This window comes from Lissotriton helveticus, chromosome 7 (assembly GCF_964261635.1).
Source record: "Lissotriton helveticus chromosome 7, aLisHel1.1, whole genome shotgun sequence".
Classification (NCBI taxonomy): Eukaryota; Metazoa; Chordata; class Amphibia; order Caudata; family Salamandridae; genus Lissotriton; species Lissotriton helveticus.
This window is the reverse complement of record NC_136068.1, coordinates 49,436,173-49,462,896: the sequence shown is the minus strand read 5'-3', so window position 1 is coordinate 49,462,896 and position 26,724 is coordinate 49,436,173. Positions and strand designations below refer to the sequence as shown.

Sequence of the window (26,724 nt, the reverse complement as noted above, 5' to 3'; positions counted from 1 at the left end):
TGTGTTCTAAATGTGTCTTTTAAATGTCTGTTACCAATACTACTATGCCGGATAAAATGGCTGTCTCAAGATTCCTCTAGGTTGCCATATACGACAGCCTACACGTGTGTTTTCTCTTTCTTTACAGGTATCCACTAGTCGAGCGCATTGGGATTCGCGCATCGCTAACCATGTGCTCTATTTCTTTCAGGCTTATCACTTCAGCATTTCTGATAGGGCTTTAACACGTATATTTATGTAAACGTATCTATACACATGATAAAATTGGATCACTGAAATAATATCGAGGGACAGAATATCGACCATCAAAAATATCGTTGACAAAATATCGACAGTCAAAATATCGAGTTTCTATCTACAAACAGGTAAGTACAAAAATATCGAGTTAAAAATATCGTTTACAAAAATATAGTTGTAAAAAATATTGTATTTACTAAAAACAGTGTTAAATTAAATTAATATTAATAATTAATTACTAAAATATACTTAAAATTACTTAAATTAACTTACAATAATTAAATAATTAATGAAAGTTAAATAAATATTTTTTTATTTCATATTTATTAAAACATATATATATAGTAACAAAATATAATAAAATAATACCCAAAAACTGAAAACTGACCCTGAACCCTAAAAATACCCCTTTACCCAAAAACCCAAAACTGACCCTGAACCCTAAAAATACCCCTTTACCCAAAAACTGAAAACTGACCCTGAACCCTAAAAATACCCCTTTACCCCAAAACTGAAAACTGACCCTGAACCCTAAAAATACCCCTTTACCCAAAAACTGAAAACTGACCCTGAACCCTAAAAATACCCCTTTACCCAAAAACTGAAAACTGACCCTAAACCCTAAAAATACCCCTTTACCCAAAAACTGAAAACTGACCCTGAACCCTAAAAATACCCCTTTACCCAAAAACTGAAAACTGACCCTGAACCCTAAAAATACCCCTTTACCCAAAAACTGAAAACTGACCCTGAACCCTAAAAATACCCCTTTATCCAAAAACCCAAAACTGACCCTGAACCCTAAAAATAAAAACAATTTTTTTACTATCTATATTATATACTTACATATTTTCACTTTCTATATTATGTACAGTCGATATTACTTCACTTACCTTAAAAACGATATTTTGGCTGTCTATATTCTGTCCTGTCGATATTTTGTCCAAACGATATTTAATACTCGATATTCTGTCCAAACGATATTTTGGAGTCGATATTATGTCTGTGCACCGATAAAATTATCATATTTACACCCATTATTTGTGGGATAACATTAGTGAGTGACAGGGGGATCTATACCCGGTCCTGACGAAGGGGCATGGGACCCACACAGGAGAGTAAGCCCAGTAACTTGATTTACATCTCCGCCTCACCCCTTTTAACAATACCAGCCAGTGCCTATTAAATAGTTTTTTGTACCACTAGGCCAGGTATTTTTTAACCTCACTTCCTTTATCACTCCTGACCCCACTGACACTCACTCCAATTCACTCACATAGTACCCACACAAATAAAAGGTGCTCCAGCGTAGTCGCTTGTCGCAGCACTGCCCCGTCCCGCAGCGGGGCGGGAAGACCCCGATGATGAAGCATGACACCAAGGGCCCTTTTGGTGTGTGAGGGGTATTTTAAAACACTGAGTGTATTCCACCAACATCGAAATACATACTAACTTCATATGAGGTGGTCTTTGTTGATTATTTATGAAACACAAGCAAACCACAAATTAACCTGTGCTCAACCCTCTGTTAGCTTGGCACAAATGCAGTCAGGCCTAACTTAGATAGCATGCGCAAAGTATTTATGCAGCACACAAACAGTAATAAAGTAAAATACAACACCAGAAGAATCCCACACCAATTTAGAAACATAGAGTACGTTTTAATGCATTACTCGACACCAACACTACAAAAATGCAATCAAAGGAACCACAGATATGAAATTCCAAAGATTTAATGTAAGTATAGTGCCTAAAACCTCAAAGCGCCACTCAAGGTTATCTGATCGTGCGAAACCGGGTGAAAGTCACAAGTTCAGGGTGACTGCAATAGAGTGCAGGCCAGAAACAGGGATAAAGTAAATCCCACTGAAAAAGTTACCTTTTCAAGTCCAGTGCAAAGAGTTCAGGTCGCAGGGGTGAGGGCCACGAGGAGCAGAGAGAGTGTTGCGGATATTCATCACTGTAGCGCGAAGAGCAGGCATGGGGTCGTGGGACGATCGTTGCAGTAGTGCAAACATCCTGTTGAGCGTTGCTGATGGCCGTTGCTGGAGATTCTCATTTACGGTCACCACGGATTGTCAATGCTGTAGTATGAAGTGCAGGTCTCACATTGCCAGTCGTTGCTGGCAGTCACTGTAGAGATAAGAGTCGGGTTCACCGGATCTTCACGCTATCGGGATTCAGGATCTTGGCATGAGCAGTCCCGTTTGTGGTCATGAAGTGCCTAAAACTTCGGCATTACTTCTTTTCTTCCAGGAGGAGTTCAACTGATGCCAGGACCAGAGCGACACCTCTTGGGGATCAGGATCTCAACCCAGCAGAGGCCAGCAGGGCTTAGGCAGATCCAGTTCCTGGACCAGGCTGCACGTCAACTCGGCAGATGCTGGGAGGTCCTTAGAGCTTATTATGTCCCTGTAGCTCTAACAGGAGGTCAGTCAGCTCAGCCTTGCAGTCACGTCAGCCTAGGATGAAAAGTGCAGGTCCAGTCTTCCTTCTCAACAAGCAGGGCAGGCCTCAAGCAGCAGGGCAGCAAAGTGTCCTTCTTTTGTAGTGATATATGACGGTACAACGCGTGCTTTGACAACGCGTACCGTTACCACGCAGGTTTTACAATGCAAGTCGTTACAACGACTTGCGTTGGGGGGCGCTGGATAGTGAATAGTTTAATTTACTATTCCAACTCCAGTCCCCGTGGATAGTAGGGAAGGAGTTGGATAGTAAATTAAATTATTCCCTATCCTACAGCGCCCTCCAGCGCAAGTCGTTGTAACGACTTGCGTTGTAAAACCTGCGTGGTAATGGTACCGCATTGTAAAACGTTCATGGTAAAGGATGTTTCCCTTCTGTAGTCTCCACAGGTACAGGAGTGTACTGAATAGTGGATCTGAGGATCACTATTTATACCTTGTGCCCACTTTGAAGTGGGAGAAGCTTTTAGAGTCCTCCCCCTACAGAGCTGTCTAGAATTTCTTGCCCTGGCACTTGCTTGTCTGGGGGCACAAACGACTAGGGTGAAACCCTTTGCAAGTGTGCTGAGGCCACGTCTTTGTAATGTGCAATGTGATAGGTGACAGTTCCACCCCCCTATCAAATCAGAGATGGCCCATTATCCCACCACGTATTCCCCCCTTTGTCTCACTGCCTGGGAGCACTACACAAAGACCAAATGCCAGCAACGGCTAGTCGTGTGACCCAGGATACAGGCTACAGGCACCAAATAGTTGGGACAAGAAAATGCAAATTTCCTGAAAGTGACATTTTCAGAATTGTGAGTTAAAATTTAACTTTACCATTAAAGAGGGCTTTAAATTAGAATTCTTTAGATACCAAACTCAACTTTCCAACTTGCTCCTGATTGAAGGTTTTCACTGAATAAATGTAATAAGGTAACCCACTGTTACCCAATGGGAGAGGTTGACCTTGCAGAAGTGAAAAATGCATTTAAGAGATGTTCACTACCAGGCCATGTGAAAGCCAAAAGTACATGTCCGACTTTTTAGAGACACTGCACCCTGCTCTATCATTTGTTTAAGACAAATTCTAGGGGTGACTTATAGGTATTAAAAAGTTAAGTTAAAAAGAAAGTTTAGAACTCACCAAAGGTTTATTAGCCAGGTCGAAATGACAGTCTAGGATGGCACACACAGACGTTTTAAAATGCGTTTTAAGTGAGTGGCACATTAAGGGCCATATGTATCATGGAACCATTTTGCGATTCTATAATAGCGATTTTTAAGAAATCGCTATTTCAGAATCGCAAAATGGTATGTATCAAGAAAAATGCTTTTTTTTTTGCGATTTCCTGATATTCCTTAATAAGGAATACTTTCCCATTCATTTCTATGGGCCTCCTGGGGGAAATTTGCACATCGCATTAGCTAATCGCAAATTGTGAATATTTTCCAGGGTGACTCAAGAACACCCTGCTGCACCCCTGAAAAGGACATGTGTGCGCATATGCCGCACATACATGCCCTGAGGGCATTTATGAGCGTCACATGGCACCTTTTGATTTTTAAAAAAATGCTTTTTTTAAAGAATTCGCAACTTACCACCAACTAGAAGTTGGTGGTAATTTGCGATTCCTTAATGGCATTTTAGCATATTTTTTTTCCTTGATACAATGCATTTAAGGAATCGCAAAATTTGCAATTCCTTAAATGCAATCGCAAAATAAGGAATGGCAAATTTAGCGATTCCTTATTTTGCAGCATAATTTGTTTCATACATGCCATTTAGCGAAAATGGGTTCGCAAACGCCGGAATTCTGCGAATTTCGGCGTTTGCGAACCCATTTTGCCTTGATACATATGGCCCTAAGTGCTGCAGGCCCAAAAGTAGCATTTAATGTACAGGCCCTATGTATATGTAGTACCATTCCACTAGGACATTACAAGTAAATTAGATGTGCCAAGTGGATGTAAAACAATTTCACCATGTTTAAAGAACAGAGCACCAGCACTTTAGCATTGGTTAGCAGTGATAAAGTGTGTGTGGTCCTAAAAGCCAGCAAAAACGGGTTCTTTTCAGCTAGGGGTGAGGCAGAACTCACAGAATATTACTCCACAGAATTTGATCAAAGTTACACAAAAATTCAGCGAGATTCGGTGGAGTTGCACCAATGCGTGGAAAAAAGCACATTGCGTGGTTCCAGCTGCATTTGAGTGTGCTGCATGCTGAAAAATCATTGTAAACTGCAACACGTGGTGCACAAAAGTGTGCGCCCATTCAAGTTGATTTTTCTGCAGCTCAAGTGGAAAATCTACTTGGGAAGCTAACCTCTGACTGCTCGTGTTTAAAAATCGTGCCGTAAGGCTTCATATCGACTGGAAATCTCACTAGGGAAAGTCAAATCTGGCTCCCGAGCCTCACTTTCTTTTTGTTGTCATCACATTGCAAGGGTTTGTGCGTGAGTCTAGCATAAGTTTTGTTTAGGAAGAGTCTAGAGAAGTTTAAACACTTTCCCCACTTTGTAATGTGTGTTGCACAGTGCAGCACGCATGCAAAGTCAGAAAAGTAAGGATAAACAAAACAAATTCTCCTGCTAACGCCTCCTTTGAAGTGGCGTTAACATTTGGTGCTAAACCCTGTGTACAATTGTTTGTAGATAGGGTTGCATGAGTGGTTGTATGGGAATGCCAATGTACCACCCCCTTGGCGCTAAGTAACACAAAGCAGTGCTTTGCACTGTTTTGTGTTACTTTTAGGGTACTTACCAGCGCAAAAACAGTTTTCCACTGAAAAGAAAATTTGAAAAAAACAAACATTTTGTGCTAGTTAGCATCACTTTCGTGACTCTAACCCGGTGCAAAATGTTTGTAAATCTACCCCTCAGTTTATTGACCATTGAAGAATTAAAAGCCAAGTCTGCCTTGCCAGGATTCAAACTCACAACCTTCAGAGCTATGTATCTATCAGTGTTTATCTCACTGAGCCATCCAACCAGATATAGAATTTGTCTTCAATGCTAATGTCATAGAGGAAGTGAAACAGCATTCATAACAACCACGCCTGCTCCATTCAAATCTCATGCACGCAAGGTGGGTATCTAACCGCCCGTCCTGGCTACCACATCAGTCATCCCCATGATTGCCGTCACTTCCTTAGCCATTCCTATACTTGTTTGCAAGAATCCTATATTCTCCGCATCTAACACAGGGGAGCTCAGACCCAATGGGCCCGATTCACAGAACTAACTTAAGACAAAATCCTAAACTTACTACTTTTGGTATTCAGAGAATTTAGGATTTTGTATTAAGTTTGTCTTAAGACAGACTTAAGACATACTTAAGTTACGATATTGTCTTAAGTCTGTCTAGGATTTTGTCTTAAGTTAGTTCTGTGAATTGGGCCCAATGACTGTAAGTATCACCAGCCAGGTATAGGGTTTTACATGTCACACCCAAAGTTACAGAGTGGCCACAAGGCAGTATGGTTCCTCTTTACAGAATATTTTAAAACATGCTACTGCACGTTCCAATTTCCTGACAGGCTGAATCACTCTGTTACCCACCAAATGAAAATTCCTCCCCTTTTCCCAGTTATCTGCAGCACTCACTGCCCCTCAAACAGTCAGAGTAGTAACTTTTAAAGGGTTATAAGGGGGTAAATGTCAGTGTTTGAATTCTTGGCAGCAAGGAGTGGGCGGCTGGGTGAGTGAGTAGGCTGAAAGCTGAGAGAACTAGTGGGTGAGTCTGTGTATTACTGTCTGGGAGAGTAAAGAGTGCAGGAGAGTGGGTTTAGCATTACATTGTTATTAAAAACAGAACAAGCATAAGCAAAGCCAACAAACATTGCTTTGATATCTTATTGTCTGCAAACACAAGCATGCACAGGAACATGTCTGTGCCTGCACATTTTAGCCCATCAAAACTCAATGAGTCTGGAAATGCTTGTCTGGAAAAGTCTTTGTGATAAAGAGGGGACCTTAGGATAGAAGCAGCTAATCCAACTGATGTTGGTGTTTGTTGTGATGCCATGATGTCTACCAAGGCTAAAGCTTTATGGAGCCAGACCTAAAAAAGGAGGGGGTTGTTACTTGCTGTTTATTTCCAGCTGTGCCTTTGTATCTTTAATCATAATTTATTTGCACTGCTCTTTCTGGTAGGTATACCTATGGGAAGCCAGTGTCTGGTATCCTGAAAGTCAGTGTCTGCCGGAAGCACAGACAAAATTACAGCAAATGCTACGGCAAAGAGTCAGAAGCTGTGTGTGAGGAGTTCTCGCGAGAGGTGAGTAGGACTGCAAGAAGAAAGGGTGCCCCCAATTACATGCTACTTTTGAAAAGAGCCATCCTTAAATTTTGGATATAATTCAATTTTGGGATGTCTAAATTCATCCATCCTTAAAACTAGGAGAACTATTGTCCATCACAACAAAATGGAAGTCAATGTTTAGACGAGGAACCAGGCGCAATGGCCGACCTTTTATTGAGTCCGTGAACAAAGCAATGGGGGATTGGGAGGGGAGAGTAGCCAATGGGAAATGGTGCAATCGCAGTCTGGCACAAAGAGTTCAGAGAATGACTCAAGAAAATGTATTCACATGATCAAACATGACTATGAAATACAAAGCAAGGCGAAGGGTTGAACCGTGGTAGAGAGCGGGAACTTAAAACGAAAGAAAGGGCACAACAAAAAGGCAAGTACCCAAATGGAATAAAGAAAACAATTTAAAAACACATAGTACATGCAACAGTGGGACACACCTTAGAATAAGGTACTACGGGGCAATTTTACAAGCCCCTTGCAACACTTCTGCGTCATTTTTAACATGGGAAAAATGATGTAAAAGTGGCGCATGGGGCTTGTAAATCTTCCCCTACATTTCTATTTGTGATGCTGTGCCTTGAATAATGTGTGTTCAAGGCAAGACTCATTTGATGTGGGACAGCACACTCTTTCTGCAAAGTACAACAAATTAAAGGGTGGGACCATTACAAATGATATCCTTCCTTTCAACGCATACCGCATGTATGTTGAGTCCTTGAGCTAAGCTATTGCTGTGTGGCAGTTATTTCACCCTTGCTGAGAAAAACATCAAAGTCGACTACTGGCAAACCATAAGAATCTTTGAGGGCCTCTAGCTTGTCAAGTACTATTAAAAGTGAGAATTGAATGGGTTAAAAGTTCCATACTAGTTTAGGTTAAAAAAGTAAAATTAAATGACTGAAAGGACATCGATCATCGCAAATTAGTAATGGTGGTTAGGAGTGGAGAAGTGTGGCTCAATGGTTAGAGCGGCAGACTCTGATGCAGAGGTCTGTCCTAGGACCAGGGTTCCGTTCCTTCCTCGGAGGGTCTTGGGCTCAATTTCCTCAGACCTGATAATTCTCCCCCTGGTGCCTATTGTAATCATGGGTCCCACTCTGCAACTCTGGGCAATAGCTTGCTTAATCTCCACAATGGCCCCAACAGCGCTGGGATGCCTGGCCTCCACCTTGGGCGTGCCCAGGAGTGAGAATTTCACAGGGAAAAGCCAGGAAGGGTTCCACAGTGGTATGCATACAGCGCCAAGACACCTCAGGGTATAAGTGTGCTATACAAGTACGAATTCATTTCATTAATGAAGTTATCAAAAATAACTAACCAGCAATTATTGAAATGAATATATTAGGCATCTGTTAATAGAATTCCATTATTGTGAAATGGTGGCATGGTTACAGTGTCGAACGCGGCGCTGAGATCTAGTAGTATGATGGCTGCTTTCCCTCCCCGGTCTAGCACAGTTCTTGTTTCTTCTGTCACTGCTAGCAAAGCTGTCTCAGTCCCGTGTTGGGGACGGAATCCCGTCTGGGAAGTACACAGCAGATTATTAGATTCCAAATAATCTACTAAAATGTTATTAATGTGCTTTTCAATCAGTTTACTCATCCAGGGTAACAGGGAGATGGGGCGGAAGTTGGCTCGGTTGCTTTGGTCTAGAGTGGGTTTTTTTTAAAGCGCCTTGACCATTGCACATTTCCACCCAGTCGGGACTATACTCGAAGCAATTGAGGTATTAAGGACGTCGAGAATGACTGGGCGGATAACATCCATGACCAAAGTAAGGAACTGTGGGGGTGCTGGGTCACCAGGGGATCCTGAGGTGACTTTAGGGATTATTTTATTTAGGGAGGTAGAGTCCAAAAGAGTGAATTTTTCCAGCATACAGGGGGCCAAAATATTGGGGCGTGCTATAGTGGCAAGGTCAGATTCGATTCCATCAGTGGAGAAGGAGGAATAGATGGTCTGAATCTTCTGAAAGAAGAAAGTTGCTAGATTGTTGCAGCGGGCTAATGCCCCGTCTGGTGACAATTGCTCATGGGGGGAGAGATCAAAGATTTGGCTATTTTAAAGATTTCTCTAGGAGCGTTTGCAGCCAGGTTAATTTTTGAGTCGTAGAACTGGGCTAGGGCTGATTTAATTTCCTTTTTATATAGCCTAATTGCGGCTCTATAGTCTGCCTTTTTGATCTGTGAGCGATCTTGTCTCCACGCTCTTTCCAATATACGGCATGATTGTTTCATGTCTCTTAATCTGGGAGTATACCAGGGGGCTACTTTTTGCCTTTTTATAGAGTGCAGAGGTTCCTTCGGGAGCACTAAGTTAAGGGAGTTAGTGATTCAGTTATTAAAATTAGTGCTAGCTATATTGGGATTTGTAACCTCCAAAGGTTTAAGTTCAGCGAGCGCTGATTCCCATTTGGAGGAGGGAAGTGTAGTCCATTTCCTGCCCCAATGTTTTTTAGGATCTTGTATAGGGGGGGAATTAGTAGTAGTCCATATAAATGGTATTAAGTAGTGGTCGGTCCAGGGCAATGCCACAGGCGCCTCAACATTTAAATTGTCTAGAGTGCTGTAGATGTGATCTAGAAGATGACCTTTAGTGTGAATCCTTTTTGTGCCAAGTCAATTGCTTGAAAATTCAGTCGAAGACTGTTGGCTGCCGGGTCAAGCGGGTCCTCTAGACGCAAATTTAGATCACCCAGCACAGTAAAATTTGCCGAGGTAAGCACTAAGTTGGCGGCTAGGTCAGTCATGTTCGAAACAAACTGGCCCAGCGTTCCAGGCGGACGATAGATCAAAAGGCCAGTAAAAGTGTTGGTGGGGGATAATTCTGAAGTGAATAGTAGGCTCTCACAAACTGACGTAGTAGAGGGGGTGGTGCGACATTTATATTGCTCTTTGTAAATGATGGCTAATCCTCCTCCTCTACCCGTGCTGCGATCGAATCTCTTTATGGTGTAGCCTTGAGGGGTGGCCCACACTGTAGTAGGATCGGCTTCCAGCTGGAGCCAAGTCTCTGTTAAAAAGAGAGCATCAGGCTTAAACTCTTCTATTAGCAGGGGTAGCTCTGTGTGATGTTTGGGCATTGATCTGCAGTTGAGAAGAAGCATCTTCCAACTGTGGTAAGTGGCATAGTTCCCTATAGTTTTAACAGATGCTTTTCATTTGCAATAATTACAACTGGCCTTGCTGCCTGAGGGGCGTACCAAATGCAGACAGTTGGGATTAATGGCTGGTCTTAAATCATGTAAAGATAGGGAGTCATAGGTAATCAAACTACCCTCCATATTGCGGGGGATTGTGGGATCTGGGAGCGGTTGGACGCTGACTGGCGCAGACTGGCTTCTCTTGGGCGCCTCTTCGACGCGTCTACGGCGCTCCCGCTGTGCGTAACCGCTGCGCGGCAATGGCGTAGGCCTAAGTAGATTGGACTAGTAAAAAGACTGGAGCGTCACCCTACAAAGATGGCCGCCCACTAATGGCACCACCAGGAAGTGCAGAGAGCTATATTTTCCCTCCACAACAATCAGCATAAATCGCTGCGGTGGACCGGGGAGTCAGCGCACAATTTTACAAGTGAAAAAACAATTAAAAAAAGGTACATGGTTTTAAAAACGCTTGCAGCAGTAGTCACACTGTTGTACACCCAAGCGCTAGCGCAGTAATGGTCGAGATTCCATTCAAGATCATGCGTGATGGTACATGTAGGTCTTAAGTAGTCAAAACTAGCAAAAAGACTGGAGGGTCACCCTACCAAGATGGCCGCCCGCTAATGGCACCACCAGGAAGTGCAGAGCGCTCTATTCTCCCTCCACAACAATCAGCATAAATCGCTGCGGTGGACAGGGGAGTCAGCGCACAATTTTACAAGTGAAAAAACTATTTAAAAAAGGTACGTGGTTTTAAAAACGCTTGCAGCAGTAGTCACAGCAGTAGTCACACTGTTGTACACCCAAGCGCTAGCGCAATAATGGTCGAGATTCCATTCAAGATTGACAGCCCATGGTGGACTTAGCCATGTAATCCATCTCCCATTGGATTACATGTCTAAGTCTGAGAATTAGCAGACGTAAAAAAGCAGCGTTAACCGTGGTTAGTGCTGGGGGGGGCGTGGCTTAGCAAGCCACGATGGCGGCTGTGTCTTGCTGAGGCTCCGCGATCGGGCTTGCATCTTGCCCGTTTCCAGAAATCGCCGGGAGCCTCAGCCAACGGAAAAATCACCAGCGGTGTAATCACACCTGAGACACCTTCCAGGTGAGCCGCGGCCGTCGCTGAGGTGCGGCACCAGAAAAGGGAAATCTTTCCTGCCCGAGCGGTGCGCCGAGCTCCAAAATGGCGACCGCGACTCCGACATACAGGGGCTGACACCACTAGGCCCTCGGATCTGGACCGGAGACCCGGGGACACATTCAATCGGGCCGAGGCCGCGGGGCTCCTGATCGGGCGGCACGACTGGCCCGTGGAGGCGCACTCGGCGCTGGGCTCACCCCTACAGGCGCGCATCAGCGCGCAAGATGGCGGCCACCGAGCCGGAGCTTCGTTTCACCAGCGCTCCGGTTCGGCCGGGTGTCTACCCGACTGCAGCTCCGAACTGAGGGGCACCGGCGGACACACCACCAACGCGGTGCCTGGGCCTTCTGGTGACCGCGACGTCTCCCGCGAGTGGTGAGTGTCTACTCCCCCCCCCCTGGGGGTCCCCCAACACCAACACCCCGGCGATCTGTGCCCCCCCTCCGAGACCTCTCAGGGGACGCCTGCCACCCCACTTCCTGGGCAGAGGGGAGGAGTGACCTGGACGTCCCTACCACCGCAAACGACCCGGTGGATTGAACTCCCTGACATGGCGCCCGAGTAATCCCAGATGCCGGGCTCGGCGCGGGCCTCCTCATAGAAGCGGCAGCGTTCCTCCAAGGCTAAGACGGCGGCAAGCCACAACAGAGACAATCCATCACCACCCCGGACCCGCTTGAGCCTCCTCCCTGCCCCAATACCTGACATATAGACTGTTCTTCGCCCTGAGGCGAGGAAGGGTGAACGCCAGCCATCTGCCCCGTCAAGAGCAGCTAGGAGCCCTCTTTCCCGGAGTGCCAGGACAGCGGGGGGAGCCCCCAGCCGATACGCGCCTGAGAACACCCGCGCAACCCCCCCCCTCTTCACCACTGACGCCACCCTCGGTGCGCACCGGACCAGGGGCGCCCCGCGACGAGCTCAGAAACACCTCGGCTCCAACGAGTACCGAACACCCGACCCCACTGAGTCGGCATCTACCTCAACGACCCGCAGATCCAGGACTCCACGACGCCGCGGCGCTCTCTCCCTCGGACCAATGGGGAAACCAAGGGGCACGCAGGCGACATCCGTCCCTGAAACGGCCATCGAGAAACTGCCGCACACAAGGACCTGGACACAAGCAAACACGACTCCTGCGGACCCCTCATTGTCGGCAAAACTGGACCAGGTGCTGGCAGCTATTGAACTGTCCCGGCTCTCAATGGAGGAACGCTTTGGCGTCCTGACAACGGACATTAGCCTGATTCGCGACGACCATCGTAAGCTGGCGGACAGAGTGAAGAAGGGAGAGCGGATCGTGGCCGCGCTTCAACCCACGGTGAAAACGCAGGGAGCAGACATGAAGGTGGTCCTACGACGAGTGGCGGCCCTCGAGGAGCGCACGATCGATTTGGAGGGACGCTCGAGACGCTGCAACATCCGCGTCCTGGGGCTTCCGGAAGGGATTGAAAACTCGGACCCACTAACCTATATGGAATCATGGACCAGATCATTTACCCCCGAGTCGGAACGGTCAGCATTCTTCTCTATCGAAAGAGTTCACAGGGTCCCTGCCCGGAAACCCGAACCAGGTCGTCCTCCACGCCCCATGCTGGCTAAGTTCCTACACTTCCGAGACCGCGATGCGGTGCTCCGCGTGGCCCGGGTGGCGGGCCCCCTGCAAGTGGAGGACCAACAGGTCATGGTGTTCCCGGATTATGCTCGAGAAGTACAGCAGCAGCGCTCGACCTATCTGGAGGTTAAAAGGCGCCTCCGCGCAAACGATCTCCAGTACTCCCTACTGTTCCCAGCCCGCCTCAAGGTGCTCCACAACGGGAAGGCCTTGTTCTTCGCCACGGCGGAAGAGGCACAGGATTGGGCGGTGTTCCACTGTCCGCTGATCCCCCAAGCCCGGACCCCAGCGGAGACACAACAACGACTCAAGACGACCCAGGAGACGGGGCACGAACCACACCCGGACAAACCCTTCCAAGAATCAAAACATGAGTGAACTAACCTCTTATAGGCGGCATACAGCAGGAGCGATGTCAGATGCCTGATTCCGACCTCCCCTATATGCAATACCCCGCAGGAGTAGCAATATCTAACTCCACCACAGGTATCACAAAAGGGGAAGGGAAAAAGTGGATAAATAAACCATAAAGATGCAGCAATGTAAATCAGCAGGTCTTGAGAGATCAGGATATCAGAATTACTTCTTCCTAACCAAGGACCCTGCAGAGGAAGAAAGCACACGTCACCACACACCACACATTTTGTAAACATACAATAATCACTATGTGTGAGTGACTAACTTACAGTAAACACTGCTGCAGATGGTATTACTCAAAAAGTCACAAAAAGGAAAAATAAAGAAAAGACAAAGAAAAAGTGATAACAGCGGTAGATATTAATTCTCTTGTAAACAGAGAATTATTTCTTGCTGCAATTTACGATCCCTTCAATTGTACTTATCTGCACCAGTGAGAGTCCTTTCTGATTATGGGTCCACTGAAGCAGTAACCGTTACGACTGCAATTCACTCGTTATTTTCACGAGTCAGAACCTCTCTAATCCAGCGCGGCATGCGCTTCAACTAACTACAAAACCTTGAAATCCTGTGCGACCCTTTTAAAGTCAGCGCGACAGTCTTTCTGCATGAAGAAGCGTTTCCGGATTCTCGCAATATCCCAAGTTAGTCCGCGCACATAAACACGGAAAGAAATCTTCGCGGTCTAAATCCAGCGCGTCATGCGCTACCGCATAAGCAGGAAAAAACAACGTTTCTCCTCACAGGCTCCAAACACGAGTGTTACCTCCAAGACCAGGACTCTCACTGAAAATCAGGTGACAAGCACCGGAGCACAGGAAAAGGAATGCCTAAGTAGGCAAAGAGAAAGAGAGAAAGGCCAACACATTCCGCCAGGCATTCTGGGAGTTGAAGTCCTATAATAACACCTTTCATCCAGAGATCACTGTCACTCACTGAATCATGACAGCATCCTCCCCCTCGGGCTCGCCCGACCTCACGCAAATCATGCAAGAGAGGCGTGATGCCCTGAGAGCAGTGACGGAACTGCACACATCCCCCCAAGCATCGGACCTGGAAAGCCAACCGCACCTGTTCACCCCTGAGAAGGACCGGGACAGTGATGGCACAATGTCAGGATTTGGTCCGATTTCGTCCCCCCTCCTTGCCGTGCATACAAAGGACGCTGCCCCGGATGACCAACCTGGCACCTCCTCATGATGATCTGAAAGACAATCACTGTATCCTCTTTTCTTGGTTGCTTAAAGCGCTGTGCGATGTTTGTGCGCCAATGATATATGACCAGTTGACTGTATGTGCACGCGCGCGATGGACATCTCTCCTACAACAGCCCGATCCGCGAATAAGCCCGGCAGTGACACATGCTGCCACCCCCGCAGAATCTTGTTATATTTCTCCCCTAGTGGGACACAAGTTTGAATATGCCACCCCCGGTGATATATCCCTGGTATTGGGACTGTTCCCCACCTTTGGTTCTACCTGTTGTTGCCCCCGTTAGACCCTCCCCCGCACATATGGAAGCATGGCGCGCAAGGGCACACGCGACACACATGACCTCACTGTCCTCGGGACCTGCAGGGGGGCCCCGCCCACGAGCACGATATCTTTGCAATGGCGATTCCAAGGTCGGACGTTAACGTCCTCACACTGAATGTATGGGGCCTTCACACACCTAGCAAACGCTACTCAGTTTACTCTTACATCAAACGTATGTCAGCTTGCGTTGCACTTTTACAAGAGACGCATACCAACGCTACCGAACTGGGCCGACTACAGGCCAAATGGCGAGGGACCCTTTGCGCCACGACATACTCAGCATTCGCGCGTGGCGCTTTAGTGTGGGTTAGGCCAGGCACCCCTTTTCGAACACTCAGGCGGGTGGTTGTCAGAGAGGGCAGATACGCACTATTAGAGGGAATCCTAGACGGGCAAGGGGTCCTCCTGGGCAGCATTTACGCCCCTAACACTGAGCAAGATAAATTTTGGGATCACCTCACAGGAGTCCTGGCCCAATTTACTGCAATTCCATGGATTTTGGGAGGGGACTACAATTGCACGTTGGACCCCGCTCTGGACAGATCACACCCCCCCCCGCATGCTCCCCAACCCCCCGACAAGCGGAACTCTTTAGAGCCTGGGCCACACACTGGGCGCTCACTGATGCGTGGCGGCACTTACACCCACTGGCCCGTGTTTACTCATTCCGCTCAATTCCTCACAACCTCCGGGTCCGTCTGGACAGGTTCTTATGCTCTGCGCCTATCCTCCCAAAGGTAACTTCATCGGACTACCTAGGTCGGATCCTCTCGGATCATGACGCCCACATTCTACGCCTGCTCTGGCGACCCCCACACCCACCGGTACCCACTTGGCGCCTCCCTAGGGACTGCTTATCAGACCAGGTCTTCAGGGACACACACAAAACCAGCACACAGGAGTACTTCATACACAACACGGACTCTGCAACATCGACATTAGTGGAATGGGACGCATTCAAAGTGGTGGCGCGGGGGGAATGCATTAAACAGATTGCGGGGGTTCGCCGTGCACTAGAACAGACACTCCTCACATCGGAACAACGCCTGGCTACGCTTACTAAACAAACCGATGATTCGGAGGAGCACGCTGCGCTCACGGCCGAAGCGAAGTCGGTATACCAGGCTGCCTGCGCTGATCTTCAGAAATGCAATTTTCGGGCCTATGCTTCCAGAGTCCACAAAGATCGGGACAAAACGGGAGCGATGCTTGCCTGGATGGCAAGGCAGGACACCGAGATCAAACCAATTACGGATTTTATCAATCCGGAAGGCGTACTAGTGCGATCTCAGGCCGAGATCCTCCTGGTGTTCCAACACTACTACGCAAAGGTATACAAGGCCCCAACCCGATACACTCCATCATACGTGGACCGCTTCCTCGACTCGCTGACACTACCCGTGATATCGGACGCTGACAAGCGCACACTCGACACTAAAATACCACCCTCGGATGTCACCCAAGCACTATGTGCCCTGTCCCGGAACAAAGCCCCGGGGCTCGACGGCTTCCCACTGGAGTACTACTCAACGTTTTCAGTCCTGCTGGCTCCCCGATTGGCTCGGATGTTTGCGGCGGCCCTCCGTCTGGGAATACTTCCCCAATCACTGCGGGAATCCGTGATTGTGACCTTCCCCAAGCCCCACAGGGACCCACTCCAACTGGGATCGTATCGTCCTATCACGCTCCTGTCGGCAGACTGTAAGATCCTCGGGAAGATCCTGGCAGACAGGTACGCCCAGGTCATACGCCCACTGGTCCACCCTGACCAGTGTGGGTTCGTGCCAGGTAGGAACACCTCACAGAACATCCGCTGTGTCTTCCACGTTCAGGATCAGGTTCGGGACAGATTCCCCCGCGCCGCTTGCCTGATTAGGATCTGGAAAAGGCGTTTGACACTCTCACCTGGCCGTACCTCTTTTCGATCCTACGTCGCCTCAACGTTGGCCCGACGCTCAAGGCATACACTCGACTCCTATACGCCGACCTAACAACGCGAGTGCGGATTGGGAAACACATCTCCTCTGCATTTGAGGTTCACGGAGGCACGAGACAGGGGTGCCCCCTGTCACCCCTTTTATTTGCCCTGGCCGTCGAGCCGCTGGCGGTCAGGCTGCGCCAGGAGGGACTTCACTGGGGCATCCCACTCGCGGACGACACCCATTGCGTCTCTATGTACGCAGATGACCTCCTCATATATGTCCGGGACATCGAGGTGGATCTAACTCCCATAGGAGTGGCGCTGACTGAGTTCGCTGACGCCTCGGGACTCCAGGTGAACTGGGACAAGTCTACGATCTATCCCTTCCACCCGCGCTTACCAACCCGTGACGTTGGGCTGGGAACCCATAGACTCTCGTGGTCAGCGGAAGCTCCCCGGTACCTCGGTGTCCGCCTGTACCACTCTCCGGCAGACATCTTCGACGGTAATCACCGGAAGGTGCTCGCTAACCTGCGCCCGACTGTTGCCTTCTGGAGCAAACTCCCACTGGCCCCGGTAGGACGGATAGCCCTGGCCAAAATGGTGATGCTCCCCGGCTTCTCTACCACTTCACAAACCTGCCGGTGGTGCCACCCAGATCCTTCTTCCGGGACCTCGACTCTCTCTTAGGTACCCCTATTTGGGGCGTGAACCGACGCAGAGTGGCCTTGAAAACCCTCCAACTTCCCACAACACAAGGTGGGCTGGGGGCTCCTTCCTTCGAGTCCTACTTCCTGGCAGCGCAGCTCCAATGGCTGTCGTATTGGACCGCGGACCGTTACACTCAGGAGACTTTTACCCCGACCGGTAGAGTTCCGACTCCGGAGCTCTCCCGTCTTCTCCTCCTGGGCACCAAACCCCGAAGTACGTACCCCCTTCAAGTCACGATAGCGCGTCGATGTATGATGCGGGTCCACCGGATGGCCCCCGGTAGAACCCCATACTCCCCGTTACTACCGCTGGTGGGCTGCCCCAGACAGGACTCCTATTTCTCGGCGCCAATGCTGGCTGAATGAACACATTGCGCCATCACGGATATGGAGTCGCTCTTCGAGGAAGGACAGCTGAAACCGATCAATCAGCTGGTCGCAGAATATGACCTTCCCCCAGGTCAATTCCTCAGACATCGACAGCTGCTCGAGGGATTTTGACCCTACCATAATCTCAGGGCAGGTGAACCAGACACACACCCAGTAATACACGCAATCCTACACATGGGAGTGGGACGCCACTTGGTCACCTGGTTGTATAAATCGATCCAGGAACTCTCGCACGCCCCCCTGACGGCCCTACGGGCCGCATGGGAGGAAGACATCGGTCGCGCATTACACGACTCAGAGTGGAACAAGGAGCTCGAGGCCCCTAGGCGCGTCTCTAGGAATGCTCGATTCAAAAACATTCAATACTATATACTGCACAGGGCATACCTCACCCCGGCGCGCCTACAACGGTTTTACCCATCTACACAATTCCTATGCCCCAGATGTCGATCCCCCGACGCAGATTTTCGTCACATGTTTTGGAGCTGCCCGACCTCCACCCCTTGTGGAAAACGGTGCACGACACACTGGCGGATCTCATGGGCCTCACAACACTAGCCTCCTGGGAGTCCAGTGCACTAGGCATCTTTCATGTCCCTAAACAAGAACCAGTACATAGGCGCTTCGTATCCTTGGCACTGCTGCTAGCAAACAGATGCATAGCTATGCATTGGCGATCCCCGGAGTGTCCCCCCATAGCAGCTTGGACGGGGGCAGTTTGTAAGTGGGCGGCGGCGGAGGAGGATGCCCTGAGGGAGGAGGAGGCCAGAGGTGCGCGTAAGCATCCCGTTTCCATGGAATGGGCCATGCTCCTGCATAGCTTCCGGCAGTCCCTGCACACAGAAGACCCACCTACGCCCCCCCCCCTCACTCGAGTGAGCATATAGTCCATGGTAAAGGCCCTGTCCCCACACCGACCATCCCACTACACACACACACGGAACGCCCCCTCTCTCTGACTGCTCTACCTTAATATGAGTGCACACTGAGGGAACCCCCTGTCTCCCGACATCCGACACTTGGTTTTTCCTCTACCGTGCTCTTGCCTACGCCTATTTGCTCCCTCCCACAGTTATGTCCCCCCAGTTACTGGTAATACAGTTATAAGAACTATACAGACCCCGAGCCTATGCCACCAAGGCGGGAATTCATGTACCCACTTGTATCCTCCTTTCTCCCTTACGGAGCACGGTTATATGACCCCAGCCTGAGAACATATCTGATTGATCTGTACTGTTTAATGGAAGGAATACCAAATTCCACAAGTTTATATACAGAAATGTTGCGCGCACGGCTGACCGTGGCTGAATGTTGATGCCACGCCGGCAGTTGATCCACTATGTACCCAGGTGTTATGATGCAACAATAAAAACAAATTAAAAAAAAAAAAAAAAAAAAACGTGGTTAGTGCTGCTTTTTTGTCTCTAACAGGGTTAGCGTGAAGCTTGATAATAGGAGAAATGTCGGCATTTCTCCTATTATTTTGCTCTGGAACGCCCACTTTGTTTCTCATTAGAGATGCAAAGGGGAGCATAGTGAAAAAGGGCGCTAACATGTGGTTTTGCATGTTAGCACCCTGTTGTTGATATGGCGAAATTTTTATCTCCGCTTCTTTGGCTTTTAAAGCCAAAAGAGCGGAGATAAAGCCCTTGTTAATATGCCCCTAAGTGACTGTCGTGCAAGGGGCGATCAAAGCCTTTCAATGCACAGGTGACTTCAACTTCGTGTTCGATCCGGATCTGGACAGATCTAGGGGGCCGCCTCGCCGGTCATCTGCAGCGGCCTCCCACATGCAGGCGGAACTGATCAAACTCGACCTTGCTGATGTCTGGCGATTTAGGCACCCCACACAGGGAGGGTTCACGCACTATTCGGCTTTCCACGACACACATACTAGAATTGATTATTTCCTTGCTTCACAATCAGTGATCCCTTGTGTTCATAGTATTGAGGTGCTTCCCCGTACCCTATCTGACCATTCCCCTGTTCTCCTGACACTGACAGTGCCGACAAGGCGAATTCCGCCATTCATCTGGCGATTCCCCCCCTATTCTCGGCTTGACGAGGTGTTTAGAGGAGAAATGGCTAATGATATAGACACCTACTTTGAGACTAACTTGGGGTCGGTGGACAGTTTCCAGACTCTATGGGATGCATTCAAAGTTTACATCAGGGGGATGGCCATGGCCAAGCACTCTAGGGTTTTGAAGTCCATAAGACTAAGGTTGCAGCATCTCGAGACGCAGCTTAGGGATCTTGAGACGAGACAACTGACAGATCCGACAGATGACACCACGGCACAGATAACACAATTACTATCTGAATACGGTGAGGAGGCGGATAGGGAACTGCAACATATGGGCAAGTATGCTATGGCTCGGGCGTATGGGGAGGGTGAGAGGCCCAGCTCAGTATTGGCCAGAATAATGCACCACGAAAGGCGTCCCTTGGTGATTGATGAAATACTAACCCCCAAGGGAGAGATCCTTACTGATGAGTCGGAGATCATAGGTGAGTTTAGAGGGTACTATGCGGATCTCTACAAGTCGAAATTCTCCCAGATGGAGGACGAGATTGACGACTATCTAAGTTACATCAAAATGCCTTTTCTGACGGACACGCAAAGGGAGTTTCGGATGACTCCGATCCAGGAAGATGAGATACGGGATGCGTTGGGTGGAATGCGTACGGGCAGCGCCCCAGGGGCGGACGGACTCACAGTGGGCTTTTACAAGGCATTCATAGACATCTTAATGCCACATTTGATATCCCTATTCGACGACATCTGCGTAGTAGGCAGCATGTCGCCTTCTATGAGGGAAGCACTACTGATCACTATCCTGAAACCTGGTAAGCCCCCCACTTCCTGTGGTTCCTATAGACCCCTTTCCCTAATTAATGTGGACACCAAACTGTATGCTAAAGTGTTAGCCACACGCCTCGCTCTACTGACTCCAGAACTCGTGGCGCCGGAGCAGGCTGGCTTCATTCCAGAACGAAATCTCACATATAACATCCGCACAGTCCTGGGCACCATGCAACATGTCCGACAAGAGAATAAGGCTCTCGCCATTTTCCTCGATATGGAAAAGGCGTTCGACTCAGTTGAATGGCCGTTCCTGTCGAGAGTGCTGAGGAAACTGGGGCTGGGCGAGCCCTTTCTGCAAATGCTGGGGGCCCTGTATTACAAACCAACGGCCCGGCTAAGGATTGGAGACACGGTCACTGACCCTTTCGACATCCGCAGAGGTACTAGGCAGGGCTGTCCCCTCTCCCCCCTACTATATGCACTGGTGGCGGAGCCCCTGGCTTGCGCGATCAGGGAATACCATTCGCTAGAGGGAATCAATTTCCCAACATACAAAATAGGCATTTCCACATATGCAGACGACACACTGCTGTATGTCCGCGACCCTGAAACGAATCTTAAGTCAATACTCAGAGAGGTTGTGCGCTTTGGAGCACTTTCGGGCCTGAGGGTGAACTGGACGAAGTCGGTGGCGTTTCCGCTAACGCCAGTCACGGTTCCGTTTGAGATGGAATACCCGCTACAGTGGTCGGCTGACCCGGTTCGGTATCTGGGGATACAGTTGTATACTGATCCGGACATACTGATCCGAGAGAACTATGGTGTGGCCTTTTCCAAACTGGTGGACGACGTCGAGAGGTGGTGCAAGCTCCCCTTGTCCCTAATGGGCAGGATTGCAATCATGAAAATGGTGGTCTTACCGAGATTCTTGTTTCTGTTCTCGAATATCCCGGTTGTCCTATCCAAGGCATTTTTCGCACAGCTTACACAAGTCCTAGTCAAACTGGCCTGGGGGGGAAAGCAACCAAGAATACAATGGAGCGTGTTGACTCTACCTTACGAGATGGGGGGACTAGGCGCTCCGGACCTGGAAAGATATTACAGGGTCGCGCAGGCAGCGCACCTGCACTCTTGGTTACATGGTAGGCATGATATCCCCCATGTAATACTAGAACGTCTGTTCGCGGAACCTCTTCCCCTGCCGGCCACTATTTGTTGCCCGGCTGATCGCAGCGTGGGCAAACTGGATTCTATTAAAACCACGAATCATGCATGGCATGCACTGATGCGTGCCCAGGGTTGTGAACTATTATATTCCCCGCAACTACGTGTGGAATGGGCTGTATGGCTCCCATTACTCAAAGAGAAGGGTGTCACGACGGCGCTGCACAAGCTGGGCATCATGACGTTAGGAGACCTCTTCGTGGACGGCACGGTGAGGACGTGGGAACAGGTCCCCTCCGCCACACGGACAGCGGCTTCGTTGTTGACGCGCTTTCAGTATCACAGAGTGCGGAGCGCGCTGCAGGAACTCTTGGGCCCGGGCCTGGTGGAACCGACTGAGGTTCCGGAACTTACCTACGTGATAAAGATGGTATCCCCCTGCAAGCTGGTTACCAATCTTAATAAACTGGGTGCTCGACATACGCAGCTTCAGCATTCCACAGCTAGAACGGCATGGGAGCGCGATCTTCATACACAGATAGATGACGGGATGTGGAGGTACTGCTGCACTAGCACCAAGAGATTGTCTCTGAATGGGAGGCACCGACTGGTGCACTTTAAATATCTGCATCGAGTATACTACACGCCGGAGAGACTACATAGGTACGGGCTGAGGCGGACGGCGGAGTGCGTACGCTGCCACACACAATCGGCTGGCTCTCTGCACATGGCCTGGAGCTGCCCTGGCATTAGCAAATTCTGGGGGGCAGTTTTTTCGGAACTCAGTCAGATATTGGAGGTGGAGATAGCAGTCGATCCGGCGCTGGCACTGTTGGGTTACTCCAAACCACTGCCTGTGGCGTTGAGACGCCTGGCGGACATGGCTCTGCTAATGGCTAGATGCGTCGTGGCTGTCTGCTGGATGAGGGGCCCGCTGCCCACAAAGAAGAGATGGGCAAGGGACATGCTGTATTGCTGTACCCAATCAGAAACGTATAGCGAATTGCTTCCACCCACGAGCCGCCCCAAAGACTTCTGGGGTCTGTATAAGTCATATGCACATGTAGACGACTCGGGAGGGGAATCAGGGCCTGAGCGGCACGCAGACGATCGACCAGTTCAGATGGAACCTGCTGCGGAGACCGGGGAGGACGTAGTGTGAAGCCTGAGCCGGAGCTAGGGTAGAACTGACTGGCTGGGAGCCTTGAGGGGTGGTATGCGGCGCTCACACTATGTAAGTGATAGTTAGTAGGGAGGCTACATGGGATTCGGTGGGTAGAAGAGATGGGTTAGACTTCTTGGGAACTCCGATCAGCTAGTTAGAGGCGGAAAAGGGCAAGCGGCTGGCGGGTAGTGGGCGGGGGGGTTGTTGGGGTAGGCCTTAAGACTTTGGTTTACTTGTGATATGAGTGTCAGTGCTACGCCCTGTGGGATACTGCACCCTACTGCTTAGGGTACACATGGGTTAATGTTTGGGAGGAGGGGTTGGCTGTCATTACCATTATGATGCTTTTCGACCTACTTGGATACTGTCTTTTGATGCGAGTGATTTCAATGCCGCCGAGCCTCCGGGATGTCGGCTAAATGGCTGTGTTCCGTATTCCAGTTTTGGTCGAATGTACTACCTGATTGATAGCTGCCGGCCCTCCTGGGTTGTAGGCCACAGGCTGTGTACTGCACTCTGGTACGACAATAAAAGTTTATAATAAAAAATAAATAAATAAATAAATAAAATACAATAATATTCCTTAAAAATCACTACTGTAACTAAAACACTTTTACTCAACCGTTTACAGGAGATGTCCAAGGACTGAATCTAGGATCCAATCCTGTGGTTAGAAAAGTAATCCATAAAGTAACTAATTGCATTTAGCTAGAAAAACACATTGAGGTCAATGTTGCATTCTGTTTGAAATTGTGTTGCCCATTGCAACAACTGTAACAATTGTACTTAAAAGTCTATTGCCTATTTGCAAAGTATTTAAACTAAAGTAATTCATTCTGAGAAAGTATATTTTGTAATGTAATGTATAATGTAATTACAATGTAATTTAACCTTGCATGCTGATGACGGCCCCCAGCCGTCATGCGCTACGGCGCTCGTGTGCTGATGATGGCTGGGGGCCGTCATAAACCCGCCCACTCGCGATTTTGCCGCACAGGCGCAGAATCGCAGCCGCATGCAAGGGGTTAAAAAATAAAATATCTAAAAAGAAATCGTTTAAAAAATATAGTAAATCAGTATAAAAAAATATAACAATTAATACATGTAAAAATTGTCATTTACAAAACCTTAAAAATTCACTGAAAAAACCAAAGGTTTTAGGTCTGATATAGTTAGGAATTAGCAGTTAAAAAAACTTTGAAATTCACTGAAAAAACGATAGGTTTCAGGCCTGATATAGTTAGGAATTAGCATTTAAAAAACCTTTGAAATTCACTGAAAAAACTGTAGGTTTTATGGGTGTTATAGTTAGCTGGACCTTTCACTCATACAAAACCATTGAAATTCCTCCGATATAGGGGTAGATTATGATGGCGGTGAATCCGCATCCTCCGGGCCGGTGGAAGCCGCCGCCGGCCCAGAGGATGCGGATTCACCGCTGCGGTCCTTGAAAACACCCACCGCCAGATTATGATGGTGGTGGGATCAGCGGCGGACGGCAGGTCCGTCCGCCGATGATCCGCGGGGTGTGGACCACAATATGCAGACTCCGCCAGCCATATTATGATGGGTGCGGAGACATGCTTTTCCGCGGCGGATATTCCGCCGTGGAAAAGCATGTGGACCTTTGCTTCTGGAGGCCCCTTGCGGGCCCCCAGGATGTTGGGGGGTGGGGGGTGCACATGGGGGGTACCTATGGTTTCCCCCTGCATGTGCATGCACAAAGCGGCAGACACAGAGCGGTGCCTGCCGCTTTGTGCATGAACATGCAAAGCATGCATTTTTAACTTTGCGGTGGGTGCTGCTTTAAGCAGCACCCGCCGCAATGTTAAATATACAGGATGTGACCGCCAGGGTGGAGGTCACATCCTAATTGGTATGGAGGGAACGCCGCTGCCCCTGCGGACGGTCCCTCCACCTCTGGGGTGGTGGACGGACGCAGGTCCGTCCGCCATCTTAATCGAGGTCATAGTTAGTTGTACTAACTATATCTCGCGCGCCCGCAATCCACTGCTAATGATGTCACATATTACATCATTCATGACATGGTGAGTGATGTCACTGACCATGTCATGAATGATGTAATATGTGACATCATCAGCAGTGGATTACGGGCACGCGAGATATAGTTAGTACAACTAACTATATCGGAGGAATTTCAATGGTTTTGTACGAGTGAAATGTTCAGCTAACTATGACACCCCTAAAACCTACAGTTTTTTCAGTGAATTTCTAAGGTTTTTTAAATGCTAATTCCTAACTATATCAGGCCTGAAACCTATGTTTTTTTTCAGTGTATATATATATATATATATATATATATATATATATATATATATATATATATATATATATATTAAAGATAAACAACCTTTCCCCAACGTCAAGGATATTAACATTGAACATGCTGTAATTGAGGGGAATGCCACATCGTACTGAGAACACTATTACAAAGTATTATGGGTAAAGTAGTCCGATTATGGATTGTATGGACAACTGAGTTATAAAGTTGGAACTTCTCTTAAAAATGATTGCACGATGCAACAAACGTGGGAGTTCAACTACTAAATGAACCCTGGTTGTCAAAGTGCGTGTACTTTGAAAAAACAAATAACATTGACAAAGGCAGGGCACAAGTCCTAAATAAAGAAGTGGGGGGACGCTCAGAGACAGGAAGTGACGTCACGACAGGAAGTGACGTCACGGAAGGTAAAAAACCTAGAAGTGGGGGGCGCTCAAATACGTGAAATGACGTCACGACCGGACGTGACGTCACGAAAGGTAAAAAAACACTCGATCTACACTTTGTGGTCCTCTGCTGTTGTTTTGCTTTTATGGTGTATGTGTTTTCAGAGGTTATTAAAGGGGTGTTCTTTCGCTTAAATAACGACCCTGTCTGGCCATTGCATCTTTATTTTGACTGTTAAGACGGCGACAGAGCATCCGGTGGCCTAGTTTTCCGTCTCATACCAGATGCCAAGCATGGCTGTCTGTACCGACCTTGTTATGGGGGCTTGGCCGTCCCTGATGCAGAGAGGCCCGGTATTTTCAACACCCTGTAAGAGTGTAGGAGCGGTGCACCCGAAGGCTACCTCACAGAGAATCCCCAGCGCCATTTGCTGCAGCACACAGGAGTTGACAGACCAGCGTGGCGCCTTCCCAAGCAGAACGTCACGAAGCACTTGCCACAGACACGCACAACTGGCGGCCGAGAGCCTCCCATCAGAGCAGTAAACCTCTGCAGGACTGACTTGGGAGATCGACGGGGCGGCCGGCCGTGAGGGCGAATACCGCTATAATTTAAAGCCCAGCTTTTGCGCAGGGGCGATGGCGTCCACCCGGTAAGACCCCTTAAAATAAGTGGGGGGATGCCGTCCACCCGCGTGGTACCCCGACTCGAGCCCTGGACAAAGGTTACTTTAAAACCAATGGTGCATGTGGTGCCCCCCTTCGCTGTCTACTACCACAGCACATTTAAGTTGGGAACAGCTGAGCCTCTGGACTGCATATGATTAAGGGCGTTTTACACTCGAAACACGTTATGCTGCACTCTCTGACTGCCGTCCATGAATAAAAACAAATGTTGATACTTACTTTTCTGAACGGTGGGCTTCTTTATGCTGGAACTGCAGCATAGTTGACGTATGGAATGTTGAGGCGGTGACGACGCCAAGAAGCCCCGACCCGCTTGGAAGGACGCCTTTCTC

General features: G+C 48.7%; 1 protein-coding gene across 1 annotated transcript in view; it reads left to right on the top strand.

Moving 5' to 3' along the window:
* LOC144767998 (alpha-2-macroglobulin-like) overlaps nt 1-26,724 on the top strand; it is a 237,548-nt gene that overhangs the window by 73,945 nt on the left and 136,879 nt on the right. Inside the window, exon 8 of the mRNA XM_078651389.1 lies at nt 6,845-6,968. Coding sequence (XP_078507515.1) covers nt 6,845-6,968 — 124 coding nt within the window. The remainder of the gene's footprint in view (nt 1-6,844; nt 6,969-26,724) is intronic.